This window comes from Oryctolagus cuniculus, chromosome 7 (assembly GCF_051225735.1).
Source record: "Oryctolagus cuniculus isolate XC-2025 breed Fujian yellow rabbit chromosome 7, ASM5122573v1, whole genome shotgun sequence".
In the NCBI taxonomy this organism is placed as follows: domain Eukaryota; kingdom Metazoa; phylum Chordata; class Mammalia; order Lagomorpha; family Leporidae; genus Oryctolagus; species Oryctolagus cuniculus.
The window spans coordinates 71,821,245-71,838,551 of NC_142873.1; the positions used below are offsets into that span (position 1 = coordinate 71,821,245).

The window sequence follows — 17,307 nt, forward strand, 5'->3', positions numbered from 1 at the left end:
CCCAGAATATTATATCCTGCAAATCTCTCATTTGTGAATGAAGGGGAAATAAAGACCTTTCATAGCAAACAGAAATTGAAAGCATTTGTCACCACTCATCGAGCTCTGCAAAAGATGCTTCAAGATGTGCTACACTTAGAAACACAGAAACACGGCCATCAATATGAAAGAAGGTAAAGGAAGAAAATCCCTCAGTAAAAGATCATGAGAAGTTCAAAGCATATATTAGAAATATCTTTGGGAAATGGCAGGGCAAATTCACTACTTATCAAGTCACATTGAATGATAACGGCCTCAACTCTGCAGTTAAAAGGCACAGACTGGCTGAATGGATTAAGGAACAAAACCCATCTATTTGCTGCTTACAAGAAACACATCTTTCAAACAAAAGTGCATGCAGACTGAAAGTGAAAGGTTGGAAAAAGATATTCCATGCCAACAGAAACCAAAAAGGAGCTGGTGTAGCCATCTTATTATCAGACAAAATAAACTTTAACACAAAAATTGTTATGAGAGACAAAGAGGGGCACTATACAATGATTAAGGGATAAATTCAACAGGAAGATATAACTATTATAAAAGTATATGCACCTAATTACAGGGCACCTAGCTATTTAAAAGATATATTAAGGAACTTAAAGGGAGATTTAGACTCCAATACAATAGTATTGGCGTACCTCAATACTCCACTTCCAACAATGGACAGATCAACCAGATAGAAGATCAACAAGGAAACTGCAGATTTAATCAACACTGTCGCTCAAATGGATCTAACAGATATCTACAGAACTTTTCATCCTACACAAAAAGAATTTACATTCTTCTCAGCAGTGCATGAAACCTACTCAAGGATTGACCACATATTAGGCCATAAAGCAAGTCTCAGCAAATTCAAAAGAACTCAATCATACCATGCAGCTTCTCAGACCACAGTGGAATGAAGCTGGAAATTAGCAACTCAGGAATCCCTAGAGCATATGCAAACACATGGAGACAGAACAACATGCTCCTGAATGAACACTGGGCCATAGAAGAAATCAAAAGAGAAATCAAAGATTTTCTGGAAGTAAATGAAGATAACAACACGATATATCAAACTTACGGGATACAGCAAAAGCAGTGTTAAGAGGAAATTTTATAGTGATAGGTGCCTGCATCAAAAAACTAGGAAGGCACCAAACAAATGAGCTATCAATGCATCTCAAATATCTAGAAAAACTTAAGCAAACCAAATCCAAAACTAGCAGGGGAAGAGAAATAATTAAAATTTAAAATTAGAGAAGAAATCAATAGAATTGAATTGAAAAAAAAAAAAAACACGATGAAAGATCAGCAAAATGAAGAGATGGATGTTGAAAAAAAAATTGACATCCCATTGGCCCAACTAACTAAAAAAAGGAAAGAAAAGACCCCATTCAATAAAATCAGAGATGAAAAAGGGAATGTAACAACAGACACCACAGAAATAAAAAAGAGTTATCAGAAGACACTACACAGAGTTGTATGAAAACATATTGCGAAATTATCAGAACTGGATAGATTCCTGGACACATACAACCTACCTAAATTGAACCATGAAGACAGAAAACTGAAACAGACCCATAGCCGAGTCAGAAATTGAATCAGTAATGAAGGCCCTCCCAACAAAGAAAAGCCCAAGACAGTATGGATTCATTGCTGAATTCTACCAGACGTTTGAGGAACTAACTCCAGTTCTTCTCAAACTATTCAGAACAACACATCAGAAAGATCATCCACCCAGACCAAGTGGGATTTATCCCTAATATGCAGAGATGGTTCAACGTTCACAAATCAATCAATGTGATACACCACATTAACAAACTTCAGAAGAAAAACCACATGATTATCTCAATAGATGCAGAGAATGCATTTGATAGAATATAGCACCCTTTCATGATGAAAACTCTAAGCAAATTGGGTACAGGAGGAACATTTCTCATACAATCAAAGCAAGTTATGAAAAACTCACGGCCAGCATACTATTGAATGCAGAAAGTTGGAAGCATTTCCACTGAGATCTGTTACTAACAGGGATGCCCATCTCACCAATGCTATTCAATATAGTACTGGAAGTTTTAGCCAGAGCCATTAGGCAAGAAAAAAAATTAAAGGGATGCAAATTGGGAAGGCAGAAGTCAAACTATCCCTCTTTGCAGAGGATATGATTCTTTATTTAGGGGATCCAAAGAACTCTACTAAGAGACTATTGGAACTCATAGATTTTGGCTAGTAGCAAGACATAAAATCAATGCACAAAATCAACAGCCTTTGTAAACACAGGCAATGCCACGGCTGAGGAAGAACTGCTAAGATCAATCCCATTCACAATAGCTACAAAAATAATCAAATACCTTGGAATAAACTTAACCAAGGACATCAAAGATCTCTATGATGAAAATTACAAAATCTTAAAGAAAGAAATAGAAGAGGATACAAAAATGGAAAAATCTTCCATGCTCATGGATTGGAAGAATCAACATCATCAAAATGTGTATTCTCCAAAAGCAATTTATACATTCAATGCGATACCAATCAAGATATCAAAGACATTCTTCACAGATCTAGAAAAAAATGATGCCGAAATTCATATGGAGGCACAGGAGACCTCGAATAGCTAAAGCAATCTTGTACAACAAAAACAAAGCTGGAGGCATCACAATACCAGATTTCAGGACATACTACAGGACAGTTATAATCAAAACATCATGGTACTGGTACAGAAACAGATGGATAGACCAATGGAACAGAATAGAAACACCAGAAATCAATCCAAACATCTATAGCCAACTTATATTTGATCAAGGATCTAAAACCAATCCCTGGAGCAAGGACACTCTATTCAACAAATGGTGCTGGGAAAACTGGATTTCCACACGCAGAAGCATGAAGCAAGACCCCTACCTTTCACCTTACACAAAAATCCACCCAACACGGATTAAAGATCTAAGTGTACGACCAGACACCATCAAATTATTAGAGAACATCAGAGAAACCCAGCAAAATATAGGCACAGGCAAAGACATTTTGGAAAAGACCCCAGAGGCACAGGCAGTCAAAGCCAAAATTAACTATTGGGATTATATCAAATTAAGAAGTTTCTGTACTGCAAAAGAAACAGTCAGGAAAGTGAAGAGGCTGCTGACAGAATGGGAAAAAATATTTGCAAACTATGCAACAGATAAAGGATTAATAACCAGAATCTACAATGAGATCAAGAAACTCCACAACAACAAAACAAACAACACGCTTAAGAGATGGGCCAAGGACCTAAATAAACATTTTTCAAAAGAGGAAATCCAAATGGCCAACAGAGACGTGAAAAAATGTTCAGGATCACTAGACATAAGGGAAATGCAAATCAAAACCACAATGAGGTTTCACCTCACCCCAGTGAGAATGGCTCACATCCAGAAATGTACCAACAACAGATGTAGGCAAGGATTTGGGGAAAAATGGACACTAACTCACTGTTGGTGGGATTGCAAACTGGTAAAGCCATTACTGAAGTCAGTCTGGAGATTTTTCAGAAACCTGAATATAGCTCTACCACATGACCCAGCCATCCCATTTCTTGGAATTTACCCAAAGGTAATTAAATTGGCAAATAAAAGAGCTGTCTGTACCTCAGTGTTTATTGCAGCGTAATTCATAATAGCTAATACCTGGAATCAACCTAAATGTCCATCAACAGAAGAGTGGATAAAGAAATTATGAGATATGTACTCTATCGGATACTATACAGCAGTAAAAAGAGTGAAATCCAGTCATTTGCAACAAAATGGAGGAATCTGGAAAACATCATGCTGAGTGAATTAAGCCAGTCCCAAAGGGACAAATATCATATGTTCTCCCTGATCGCTGACAACTAACTCAGCACCTAAAACAAAAACTGTAGAAGTGAAATGGACACTATGAGAAATAATGACTTGATCAGCCCTTGTCTTGACTGTCAAGGAACAACTTACTATTTTATTCCTTTTGGTATTTTTTTGTTCCACTCGATACCATTGGTTGAATTCTTTAATTAACAAACAATTAATCTTAGGCATTTAGAATTAATTGAAAAGTGATCCCTGTTAAATATAAGAGTGGGAATAAGAGAGGGAGGAGATGTACAGTTCGGCACATGCTCACTCGGGCTTACCCTTAATGGTAGAGCTAGAAATATGCCAGGGGATTCCAGTTCAATTCCCTCAAGGTGGCACGCACCAATGCCATCTCACTAGTCAAAGTGATCAGTTTCAGTTCATAAATGACCATAATGATAGGATTAAGTGTCAAATGGTTCATAAACAAGACTAGTGTCTGCTGATAATGGCTAATGTAATTAAAAAGGAGAACGATCCAACATGGGAAGCGGGATACACAGCAGACTCATAGAATGGCAGATGTCCTAAACAGCACTCTAGCCTCAGAATCAGCCCTTTGGGCATTTGGATCTGGCTAAAAAGTCCATGAGAGTTTTGCAGGCATGGAAAGCCAAGACACTCTGGCAAAAAATGACCTAAATGAAAGATCTCTGTGGGTGAAATCCCAGAGGAAAAAAAGGGGCCATCAAAGAAGTACTTTTGGGCCGGCGCCGCGGCTCACTAGGCTAATCCTCCGCCTAGCGGCGCCGGCACACCGGGTTCTAGTCCCGGTCGGGGCGCCGGATTCTGTCCCGGTTGCCCCTCTTCCAGGCCAGCCCTCTGCTGTGGCCAGGGAGTGCAGTGGAGGATGGCCCAGGTGCTTGGGCCCTGCACCCCATGGGAGACCAGGAAAAGCACCTGGCTCCTGGCTCCTGCCATCGGATCAGCGCGGTGCGCCGGCCGCAGCGCGCCGGCCGCGGCGGCCATTGGAGGGTGAACCAACGGCAAAGGAAGACCTTTCTCTCTGTCTCTCTCTCTCACTGTCCACTCTGCCTGTCAAAAAAAAAAAGAAGTACTTTTGTCTGAAGGGAGGTGAGAACTTCCATTTTGATCATGGGCTTGTCTAAATAAGATTGGAGTTTGTGAAATCAAGAGGCTTCCATCACCTTGGCAGCTCATGACAAGAGCCTTGGGTGATTACTGACGACATATATAAGAATGTCAAATGTTAAATCAACAACAGGAGTCATTGTGCACCTACTCCCCATGTAGGATCTCTGTCCTTAATGTGTAGTACTATGTGAATTAACGGTAAAACTACTACTCAAACAGTACTCTATACTTTGTGTGTCTGTGTGGGTACAGTCTGTTGAAATCTTTACTTAGTATATACTAAGTTGATCTTCTGTATATAAAGATAATTGAAAATGAATCTTGATATGAATGGGATGGGAGAGGGAGTGGGGGATGGGGTGGTTGTCGGTGGGAGGCAGGTTATGGGGGGAAAAGCCGTTATAATCCGAAAGTTGTACTTTGGAAATTTATATTTATTAAATAAAAGTTGAAAAAAAAGAAATCACTGAATTGAAAAAAAATGAAATAAATCTACATCATTATGACTGAAAAAGGGTTGAATAAGATGATATACTCTAGCCATTACTGAATAGGGAAGACACTGGACATGTTTCTAGATTTCAGTTTCTAACCTGCCACTGTTGATCACTGTAAGGTCAGATCCAGAACAAATATCTTCCACAATGTAGGAATTCTCTTTGCAAGACACATTGAGAGAGGTATAGTTTGGCTTGCACACAGTCAGAAAGTATGGTGCCTGATATCCTGTGGACAGTTGTATTATATCTGTAATGAGAGCTGTAGAGCATAGTCCAAATACATGAACACCTACAAGCAAAATGAAAGAAATTGTTACCAAGTTGGTCGTTAATGCTGTAGCATCAGCATCAAAAACATTCATCACATGTTAACAGGACAACCCTAAAATTTGTTGTGATTAATTTCTTAAAGAGTTAATTTCAGGAAGACAATATAAAAATATCTCTGAATTTCCAAATATATATTTAAGACCAAAGAAAGGGCTATATCTGCAAAGTGGGAATGTGGGGCATATTTGGTTAAAAAGGGCCAGAGGCCAGCACTATGGCCTAGTGGGTATAGCTGCTATCTGCAGTGCCAGCATACCATATGGGTGCTGGTTTGAGTCTCAGCTGCTCCACTTCCAATCCAGCTCTCTGCTTTGGCCTGGGAAAGCAGTACAATATGGCCCAAGTCCTTGGGCCCTACACCCATGTGGGAGACCTGGAAGAAGGTCCAGGCTCCTGGCTTTGGATAGATGCAGCTTCAGCCATTGCGGCCAATTGGGGAGTGAACCAGCAAATGGAAGATCTCTCTCTCTCTCTCTCTCTCTCTCCCCCCCCCCCCACTGCTCTGTAACTCTACCTTTCAAATAAATAAATCTAAAAAAAAAAGAAAGAAGAAGGTCCAGTTCTTAACATGGTTAACCATTGATCACAATTGGTCAGATACCTTAAGGTGGCCAATTCCATGACTGGAGAGGAGTTAGTTGGAAATGGAGGAAAATTTCAAATGATTTAAAAATGCTTAACATGTTAAATTGTCAGAACTCTTTCTACCTTTGGCCTGCTGTCTAACTCTAGCCACACTTACTAGCTGTGGATGCTAATCAAAAGAAGAGGGCAGGCAAACCCTGTTATGGAATCAATGATTATATTTTGGTTACATGGCAACGGGATCCTGCCTGAATGTTTGCAACTAAAAGATCATGTTCTTACATAAGGAGATTTCAAGAAGCTCATGGAAAAAAATGGATCTAAAACTTTTGAAACTAATGCATAAGTTTTTCATAGTATGTACTTTCCATGAAATTGTGAAGCTCTATCTTTCCTCCTCATCCAAATTCTTTTTATTCTTTCCTGGAACAAGTGTTAGACCATAAAATCACAAACTCTGAGGTACACCAGTCCACAGAAACTCCATGTTTTTTTGCAGCTGCTTGCTTGGTCTGTCCTTGGAAATGCAGCTTTCTGCTCACATACACATAATCTAGACAATGTCCATACCTGTCATGCTGTTTTAACACCCTGGATTCATTCTCACTTGATAATCTGGACTATAATTCATTAGTTTCTCATAGAAATCATTATGAAAGGCAGCTGGGTAATTCTTCACTTGATTCCTCTAGACCAAGTGTAGGGGGAAACACATTACCCTGCTTTGGAGTCTCGTTCTCTGCTTATTGTCAGCTAATCACCACTCGGCCATTCCCTTCCCCAACACATCTGGGATCCAGGACATAGAAATTTTATTTCTACATTCTCATTCCTAGAGCATGGAAGGCCTTGGCAAAGAGTTCAAATGAGAGGAGAAACCCACCTGTTTTTTAGTTTGGAAAATGATAATCTCCAGGCCTACAGAAAGTGGGAATTGTTGGCAGCTGACTCTGAAGCATTGTTCCCTAGGCTGGAACAATTCATTTCTACAGTTTGGTGGCATTTCAGAGAGCGTGCATGTCCCTTATGTCCACAACATTGCGTTATATTAAGGAATATTTTCTACGAGATCAGCTAAATATCTATATTTTCATTTCCTTGCTTCAGTTTGTGATCTTAATATGGGGGTCTATTTTCATGCTTTCTTGATATGGTGCTAAAAATAATCACTGGAGCAGATTTTAGGGCATGATTTAGATCAGGTTTTTCCTTTTGTGGGAATTTTGTATATAATTATTTACTAGGTATTAAATGAAGGTACTTATTCTTTTGGGCTGACATGTCATAGATAAAAAATAACTCTATTCTGACTTATTTGAAATGAATATCAGGTGTTCAGATTGTTGCACTGTATAGTGGGTGACTAACTCAAAACCAGTAAATAAGTAAAATAACTTGTGATTCAAACAGCATTATAATATTCCTATGCTAGCCAAACAGAAGAAGGCTGTGAAACTGATTTAATCCAAATGCTTTTCAGGCAAGCTTATAGATTTTCTACAGATGTCATAAAAATTAGGGAGAGTGTGAGGGGCTATAGCCTTAGAAAAATAGCCACTACACAGTGCTGGCTGGTGACATTTGCATGTACAATAACTTCTGGGTAAAGACACTCCAGGACATTTGAAGTGGAATCATTGTTGTGCCTAAAGTAATTTCTAAAGCACTGTCCATTCGTATTGGCCTGCTGACCTTCATTTTTCATTTTAAAAAGCTGAACACAGATGTGGTAAAACCTTTTAAAGTAATGCTTTAACCAAAGCTAAGACAAAAACAAAAATACTGAAATACATAGCTTGTTCACTTTCAGAACAAGTACCATAACAAAATAACACATTGCAGATACAAAGCCCAAATTTTGGTATTTTTAATGTTTCTTGGGTTATGTAAAACTCATCATGTACCAAAATTGTACTTTTAAATTATAGCTTCAAACACTTGAAATCTGTAATTAAATAAAACATTTCTATTTAAAAAGACAATTCCTTTCTCTGTGGTTTCCCACACCCACCAACGAATCTGACGGCTCTTCTAAGGAAAGAGTTGAAGTTGCAGCCTCCAGCGTTAATGTTAGGCTCCAGTCCAACCCCGTTTCTTCTTTTGGACAGGCAACAGTAGAGAATTCCTTCCCCTACCATGATCTGCAAAGCAAAGGGCATTCAGGCAAAAGAGTGGGTGTACCTGTTATACCAATGGGTAAAAGGGAGAAAGGGAGTCACATATCATCTCAACACATTGCTAATTCAGCAAATATATTATTCTTAAAAGATTTAGAGGTGAAGATACATCATGAGTATCTGAATGAGCTGTGAGAAGTAAGCATTCAGGACACTCTAAACAGATTTTGTTGGATCTTCTGTACTCCTGCCTGCCTATCAAAGGTGTGAGAGCATCCTGGTGTTTCAATATGACTGTAGCACTCAGGCCTTTGGTCCTCTGTCCAACAACATCCAGTGACATCTAACTGATTAGTCACACAGTGACTGCTTCTGCCTTAGCTCTTACAGTCTTAGCATTTCATTCCTAAACCTGTGAAACTAAGATGACTGGGAGGGTGTCAAAAAACAAGCACCAAAGTTAAGATCAAGAACCCTTTCTAGAAGATTAGGTCCCTAAAACACTTTGGTACTGAGTATAAGGATCATTCCATAGAAAGCATGCATGAAGGTGTAAATTTGCTATCTAGAGTGTATCTATACAATTAAAATTTCTATGAGAATGGAGACATGTTTTACATTGTCTATTACGGTTTCTACTACCTACAAAGTGAGTCCTCGAAATGTAGCTACTGCAAATGAGGGGCTGGATTTTAAATTTTATTTCACTACATTATATGAATTTTTTCATTAAATTATATTTAAAAAGATATTCTGTGTCTAGCTAGTGGCTATCTTTTTTGAGAATGCAGATCACAGAGAATTTGGGCAAGCAGGGTGGTATTTCTTAGAGACAAGGTATTGAGACAGTGTATTCACAATGGGCACAGAACGATACTGTGATTATCAGGATTGTCTCAGTTATGGAACAATAAACTTTGCTGTGGGATTTTTGGACAAATGGGGTAAGTGAAGTTAACACTGTTCAGGCATCATTTGCTTCAAGAGTTTTTCCTTCAATTCTTTTAGTGCACTCTAAACTGAATTGTGTCCACTTCATGTGGCTCTTTTAAAAATCTCCCATTCACCCCTCTATAGCAGCTTCATTGAAGTGAACTTTCATTTTTCATTTGATGGAGTCTCACTAGGCTAGGACTATCTCGAAAGAAGAAGTATTTCTTATTTACCTTTTTTCCTCTCACATTAATGACACGATTTATCCTTCACATGTGAGAAAATATTCTACTATTTGCATAAATTCTCTGACTAGCACAATGCCTGGCATTGTGAGATTAATGTCTGTGAACATGTGGAATTCATGTTTGCTAAATACCCTGGGTCTTGGAGTTATTATTTGTAAGGTGGCCATCATTCTGTAAAACACAAGCATGATTTGAATTTATGACTTATTTATGTAAAAACTTTTCAAGTATTTCAGATTATTGAACCTAAAAGGTTGTTGTGAAATTATATCATGATTGACAAAAATGTTTGAAATTGAGAAAAGTAAGGTTACATGATATCTAACAGTTACTCAGATACCAGTGGCCGTGTCACCATATATATTATAACCATAATGAGGACTGAAATAGCCTCTGAGTTCTCACTACTAATGTGACATTTATTTTATGAAATGTTTAAAATTGTAGTGTTTTGCATAATAACGGCAAGCCTTTGGCATTCTTCTTAGAATGTCCAAATTTTTATTTAGTTCTTAGGTAATGTGGTGTATGTACAACAATAGAGAATCTTAATTTATATAAAAATTAAAGAACTGGTTCTCTTAGTGGAACTCTGCCAATAGCTATACATGTGGATAACTTATGCAGGAGAAAGTCCTTCAAAATGCATTAGTAAAGAAATAATCAAAGGAATTTATTCCAAATCAGTGAACATGGAGTTAACCATTTACACTTCTTTTAAAATATCATCTTACATTAGCACTTCAAGTTAGACATGGAAATGCAATAGGTCCTATGCCCTGTATAGATAGATGGGACACAACATGTCACTCACACTGCACAATGTAATAGCTATTTCAAATTTTCAAAAAAATTAACCACTTACTACAAAGTACATCGTTGTGCAACTATAAGAGATTTATTTCATTTTTACTTATTCAATAACAGTTCTATTTTTCTCTTTTAATTTATTTGTATAAGAATTCACTTTTTCCCATGAATAATAAATTATGTAATAATTTATTTGTACAGTTCTCTTAGAGAAATGTGTCTTACAATACAACTTAATAGTCATTATCTCAAATGACATTCACATTTATGGAGTTTCATTTGATTTGTTTAACATGCTTAAAACTCGTATGTTAAGAGCATGTCAACACTATTTGGCTTGATTATGTAATATGGATAGAGGTTTCTTCTCAGTATTTTGACATCACCCAACTGTCCCTTTCACTAAGGGACGTGTTAATTTTCTCCTTATACTTCTATTCATTTAATATTGGTCTGTATGTCATTGCATGAATTTTCAAAATGATTCAATTGGGCTTAAAGACCAAATTCTCCTCAGAGTAAGGGAGAATGCCTCTTGACGTGTTTCCAGATCTTCTGTTTATCTCTGCCTTCTGAATGGCACACACATTGAGGAGCCAAGATTTAAGTTTTGACAACAAAATTATTTGTTGCTTTTGTCATTTGAAAACAGAAAATAGTTTGTGACAAGTGTTTTTTACAATACTCTTTTTTTGTTATACCCAAGCCTGAGAAAAACCAATACAAGTTTTTTGTTGTATCAAATATTATTGGCAGATTTAGGGAACAATTTCTTTGCTGACTCTGTTTTTGGGGATAAGTCAAGGGAAAATATGTTGCTTCTTATCACATGGCCACTGGCCTTGGAACAGTCACCATATGGAGAACTCAGAATCCAAAATATCTCCTTTGTAATACAAAGCAGAACAACAGAAGCATTGTAATATTTCTCATAGTGTTTTCAATGTTTAAACATTCAGTGAATGTCTTTTGGAAGTTCTAACAGGTTTAATATTCTACATTTTGGTTGTACAGTCTCCTAAAGCTAAGACTAACTTCTGGGAATGACAATTAAATTCCAATAGAAATCTCCTATAAAATTAGATGCAGTCACCTTTTAACAATATATAATAACAATTTTATTTCCAGGGAAGGAAAAATTACATATTTTTTCTATTTATGTAGACTTCATGAAGATTTATGATAAATCCAGATATTCTGTGTTGTTTTCTCTGAGGAATAATCTCAGAAGACCTAAACAAAATGCTTATTTTATATATTCTAAAATAAAGGAAAATTAGATATTAAGAAAGAAATTTCCAATGTAAGGACAATTTTAGAGAAACAAGAATACATATTTCATAGACATGAAAAGCATTTTTACAGTTTCACAGACAATAAAAAATCTCTCAAAGCATTAAAAACATGTAAAAAAAAAAAGTGCAAAATGTTTTGTATTTAAGTGCCGGCCTAAGTATCAGAGGATCTTCCATTTGTTCATGTGAAGGTCCTTTTATAGACTGTTGCTGCTATGGGCTTTTCCTCCATGAGAATGGACAGGTGAAACCCGTCTCCTCAGGCAATCTGCCCTAAAACCACTTCCAAACAAAGGACTCCTTCTACTTCTCTACCATCTTTAGCACCGCACATTGGGAATAGGTTTATGCAACCATAAAACCAACAACAACAAAGTGTCATGCATGAAAGTCAGAGACTAGAATCTGATATTTTCACTTTGGGAAAGTGGTAAAAGGAGTTAGAGCAGTGATTTACATAGTAAGATTAGAGCTGGAGTTATGATCCTTGAGAAGGATGACCACAGACCCTACAGAATCAATGTTGAAAAAAATCTGCTTGGGGAGAAGGCCTTAGAATCACAGAGAAAAATAAAATTAGAATGAAGTCTAGCGATATGGTGTGTGTTTGGAGAGAAAGGTGGGAAAACCAACATTTGGTATCAGCAAAATCAAGATGTGTCTCACTATCAAGGTGTTTGTCCCAAACCTAAGAAGGCAATATGATAGCAAAGAATTGCTGACATTGAAGTACCCTGCAGCTGTAAGAGGTAGGGGAGAAATTAGGGGTCCAGGGTACACATTGTTTCTTAATTTGCTTCACTTCCCATTAGAAGGCATGCAGAAGGTATAGAGACTCTACAAATAATGCAGAATTGAGTGGGGCCGCTGTGGAAGGAGTTGGCATGAGCTCCGCAGGCAAGTTTGGTGGAAGGTAGCCTTGTTGGATTTCTGTCTTTCCTTTCTTAGGGCTCAAGGAAGAGAGCTTCAATTCTGATTCTCCCAGAAAGCGTCCCCAAACTGCAAATTAGAATTTATTTTTGAAAGACAGGGAGTCAATAGAAGCAAGAACTCAGAGATGAAGCTAAGGTCATTGTCCCCAGGATATCTAACAGTGTCAGCAAAGGAACAACATGAGATAAATGGTGCTGACAGGGAGTGTCACAATTAGAATTGCTTTCGTAAGAGCTTGATAAGATACTCTAGGGAAGAAAGAGTTCTGGATATATAAAAAGCAAATTATTTAAATGATTGTACATCAACTCAGTCTTCTCAGAAAAATCATGAACATTTATGAAGTGTTTTATTTAAAATGCATCACTTACGATAAATTTTGGCACTTTATGACAACTAAAAAAAATGCTTTCCTGTGTGATAGATTTTTTAAAGATCTATTTATGAGTCTGGTGTTGTGGCATAGCAGGCTAAGCCTCTGCTTACACCACTGGCATCCCATATGAACACCAGTTCAAGACCTGGCTGCTCCACTTCCAATCCAGCTCCCTGCTAATGCACCTGAGAAATCAGCGGAAGATGGCCAAAGTGACTGGGCCCCTGCACCCACAGAGAAAACCCAAAAGAAGCTCCTGGCTCCTGGCTTTGGACTGGCCAAGGCCCTGTAGTTACAGCCATTTAGGGAGTGAACCAGCAGATGAAAGAGCTTTCTCCTCTCTTCCTCCTCCTTCTTCTCTCTTTCTCTCCCTGCTCTGTAATTCTGCCTTTTATAAAAAAGAGATTTATTTATTTATTTATTTATTTGAAAGTCAGAGTTGAGAGAGAGAGAGAGAGACAGAGACAGAGAGATGGAGAGATCTTCTATCCACTAGTTTGTTCCCCAGAGTGCCACCGGGAAACTGGAAACCAGGAGTTTCATCCAGGTCTCCCATGTGGGTAACAAGGGCCGAAACAATTGCACCATCTTCTGCTGCTTTTTCCATAGCATTATCAGGGAGTTGGATCAGAAGTGGAGCAGCTGGGACATGGACCAGTGTCCACATGGATTGCTGGTGTTGCAGGCAATGGCTTTACCTGCTATACAGCAATGCTAGCACCTGATGTGATAGATTCAAAGCTTATACAAAAATACTGCAAAAAGTTTGTGGAGAAGCAGACTTAAACAGCACAATTACTATAGAAAAAGTATTTTAAACTCCAAATTATTTTTCACAATATGCTTTTTTCATGAACCCTTTGAAGACCCTTTATATTCTTTATGCTTTGGTCAAATGTTTTTGTTTTAGAAAATGACAGAAAAATGCTGTTACTCTGAACAATACTAATGTTTTATTAGTCTCAGAGTCACAGCTATTTCCAAGTATATCATTTGTTGTTTTAATTACTTGAATAATGCAGTTCAAATAATTCATTACTTTACAGTCACTTGACATATTCTAAATATGGTAAAGTTTGTGGAAAGTTAAGTTTCAATTTTATTTTCTAATAATATTTTATGAGATTTATTCATGGTATAAATAGCGTGTTGATATTTAATATTGGGAAAATTTTATAAAAGTTCATACCAATGTAAAAGTATAGGGTTTATTTATTTATTTATTTATTTATTTTTTATTTTTTGACAGGCAGAGTGGACAGTGAGAGAGAGACAGAGAGAAAGGTCCTCCAATGGCTGGCGTGGCTGGCGCGCTGCGGCCGGCGTACCACACTGATCCGAAGGCAGGAGCCAGGTGCTTATTCTGGTCTCCCATGGGGTGCAGGGCCCAAGCACTTGGGCCATCCTCCACTGCACTCCCTGGCCACAGCAGAGAGCTGGCCTGGAAGAGGGGCAACCGGGACAGAATCCGGTGCTCTGACCGGGACTAGAACTCAGTGTGCCGGCGCCGCAGGTGGAGGATTAGCCTATTGAGCCACGGCATGGGCAAAGTATAAGGTTTAGAAACTCCTGAGTTTGGCCCCTGCCCAGGTCCAGTCTTTGCAGGAAGGCATTTGGAGAGTGAAGCAGAGGATGGGACCTTTTTGTCTATGTCTCTTTCTTTCTTTCTCTGTGAAATAATTTTTTAAAAATAAAATTTAAAAAAGTTAGAACTGTTGAAGTATTAAATATGAATAGGTCAATTTATTAGAGTATCTTGCAAAAACTCCATTTAAATAAAGTTTTCCATTTAAGAACCGCATCCTCTGACATTCACAAACATACTAAAAGCAAAGCAAGTGTTCCTACTGGTAGAAATGAATAGTATTACTTTCTTTTTTGACAGGCAGAGTGGACAGTGAGAGAGAGAGAGACAGAGAGAAAGGTCTTCCTTTGCGGTTGGTTCACCCTCCAATGGATGCTGCGGCCAGGTACTTATCCTGGTCTCCCATGGGGTGCAGGGCCCAAGCACCTGGGCCATCCTCCACTGCACTCCCTGGCCACAGCAGAGAGCTGGCCTGGAAGAGGGGCAACCGGACAGAATCCGGCACCCCGACCGGGACTAGAACCTGGTGTGCCGGCACCGCAAGGTGGAGGATTAGCCTAGTGAGCCGCGGCGCCAGCTAGTATTATTTTTGAAACATGGTCTTGGCCGGCACCGTGGCTCACTAGACTAATCCTCCACATGTGGTATCGGCACCCCGGGGTTCTAGTCCCAGTTGGGGTGCTGGGTACTAGTCCTGGTTGTTCCTCTTCCAGTCCAGCTCTCTGCTGTGGCCTGGGAGGGCAGCGGAGGATGGCCCAAGTACTTGGGTCCCTGCACCCACATGGGAGACCGGGAAGAAGTACCTGACTTCTGGCTTCGGATTGGTGTAGCGCCGGCCATAGCGGCCACTAGGGGAGTGAACCAATGGAAGGAAGACCTTTCTCTCTGTCTCTCTCTCACTGTCTATAACTCTGTCTCCCTCTCTCTCACTGTCTAACTCTGCCTGGCAAAAAAGAAAAAGAAAAAGAAAAAGAAACATGGTCTTGTCCTTTAGGGAATATTCTGGTGGCATAAGACATTGTGGAACTGCTTGTGTAATCTTATTTAGAAATGGATATATCTAAAATTGTGCTATTCAACAATGTGATTAACATGGAGGAAAAAACTAGGTTTTTAATTCAGTTCTAGTAGATTTGGGCATTTCTTTGCATGCATATTTTAAAGTGAAAATGCCTATTTTGCATCTAAAGCATATTATTTGTGTGTCTGTGTATGTGGCTGTATGCTAGCAATGCTACTTTTGAGTTTTTTATAATTACTGCTACTTAGTGCTCATAATCAATAAGAAATGCTGATTAAAAGATGCTGATATATAAAAAAACTGCAAATGTTATAACAATGTAGTTTTGAGAAGTCCATTGGCTATAGAATTGTTTTCCCACTAATTTTCCAGACTTCAGATACCAAATGAGCACAAGAAAAAAAATTTAAGTAGGAAGTGTATCACAAATGACATGTTAACCATTCTGAAAGAATTGTGCAGTTACAAAATTTTTCATAGTGATTTATGAAAGTTAACATTAGGAATCCATCATTTTTGAAATCAAATAAGCTTTAACTTTTAATGGCAATAATTTGTTACTATTTCCAAATAATGTTCCTAAAGTCTCTTTAAGACATGGTCTTCATGGTCCAACACTTAGAATTGATGTTTGATTTGTTTTTCACCCACTTATTACATAAACATGTTATGTTTCGTTTTGTGGGATTGACAAGTGCTATGTAGAGGGACATTCTTACCGTAATTGCTGGTCCAGCAAAAGCCAAGCTAAGCAACATGAGGAATGGAATTGCCTCCTGGGTTGGCTCAATGTATGGCATGCTGAGACTCCGGTCATAGCAGCTAAATCCAGAATGCACAGGTTTGAAGACATCCGTGAGTTCAAGGAAGTACAGGCTAACCACCGATGATGCCAATATAGGTAACTGAGAAGGAGGGACATAAAAGATCAATGGTTTCTTACATACAGGACATCCAAATAATCAGTATATTGTAAAATACAAAACTGGTGAGGTCATATGGCTTTCTTGACACCTCAAAGATGCTTTTTCACTGCTATTACTACTACCACTACTACTACTACTACTGCTACTGTGACCTTGGAAATGTTTCTCTTAATCTCAGTTTTCCTATGTGTGAAATAGGTATATTGAAAGTATCTGTCATCACTGGAAAGTTGAAAGTTTTAAATGAGGTTACTGCAAGAAAACCTCAACACTGGAACAAAAAGCGGATTATAAGTGTTAGTGCTATTGTTAGTCTTTTAATTAGCAAAAATAATATACCCATAAACTGTTAGCTTTTTCATAAAGCCTTACATGATAATCTCTTCTAGGAGTTGTCTCCTCACTCTTAATTCCCTAGCACATTGCTCTTTGTTTTACACATTGCTCTTTGTTGTAGATATCTACTGTAGTAAATAGTTAGATTTTACTTACTTCCCAGACTAAAATTTTACTTATTCCTATTTTTCCACTCATACTATACATCATAGGGGAAGTCATTGTGGTACAGCTGGTTGTCACTGTATGGGACCCCTGTATCCTCTACCAGAATGCTTGGTTTGGGTCCCAGCTCCTTCACTCCCAATTCAGCTTCTTGCCAATATGCTT

At 38.3% G+C, this 17,307-nt stretch overlaps 1 protein-coding gene across 4 annotated transcripts in view; it reads right to left on the reverse strand.

The window, feature by feature from the left end:
• PLPPR4 (phospholipid phosphatase related 4) overlaps window positions 1-17,307 on the reverse strand; it is a 52,807-nt gene that overhangs the window by 11,053 nt on the left and 24,447 nt on the right. For 2 of the 4 annotated variants that reach the window (XM_017346057.4, XM_002715841.6), the window contains exons 2-4: window positions 16,435-16,620; window positions 8,409-8,538; window positions 5,576-5,771 (exon numbers count right to left, since the gene is read on the reverse strand). In XM_017346057.4, the coding sequence (XP_017201546.1) occupies window positions 5,576-5,771; window positions 8,409-8,538; window positions 16,435-16,620 (512 nt within the window). The remainder of the gene's footprint in view (window positions 1-5,575; window positions 5,772-8,408; window positions 8,539-16,434; window positions 16,621-17,307) is intronic. The other 2 variants (XM_089337034.1, XM_089337033.1) reach the window with 1 other exon arrangement.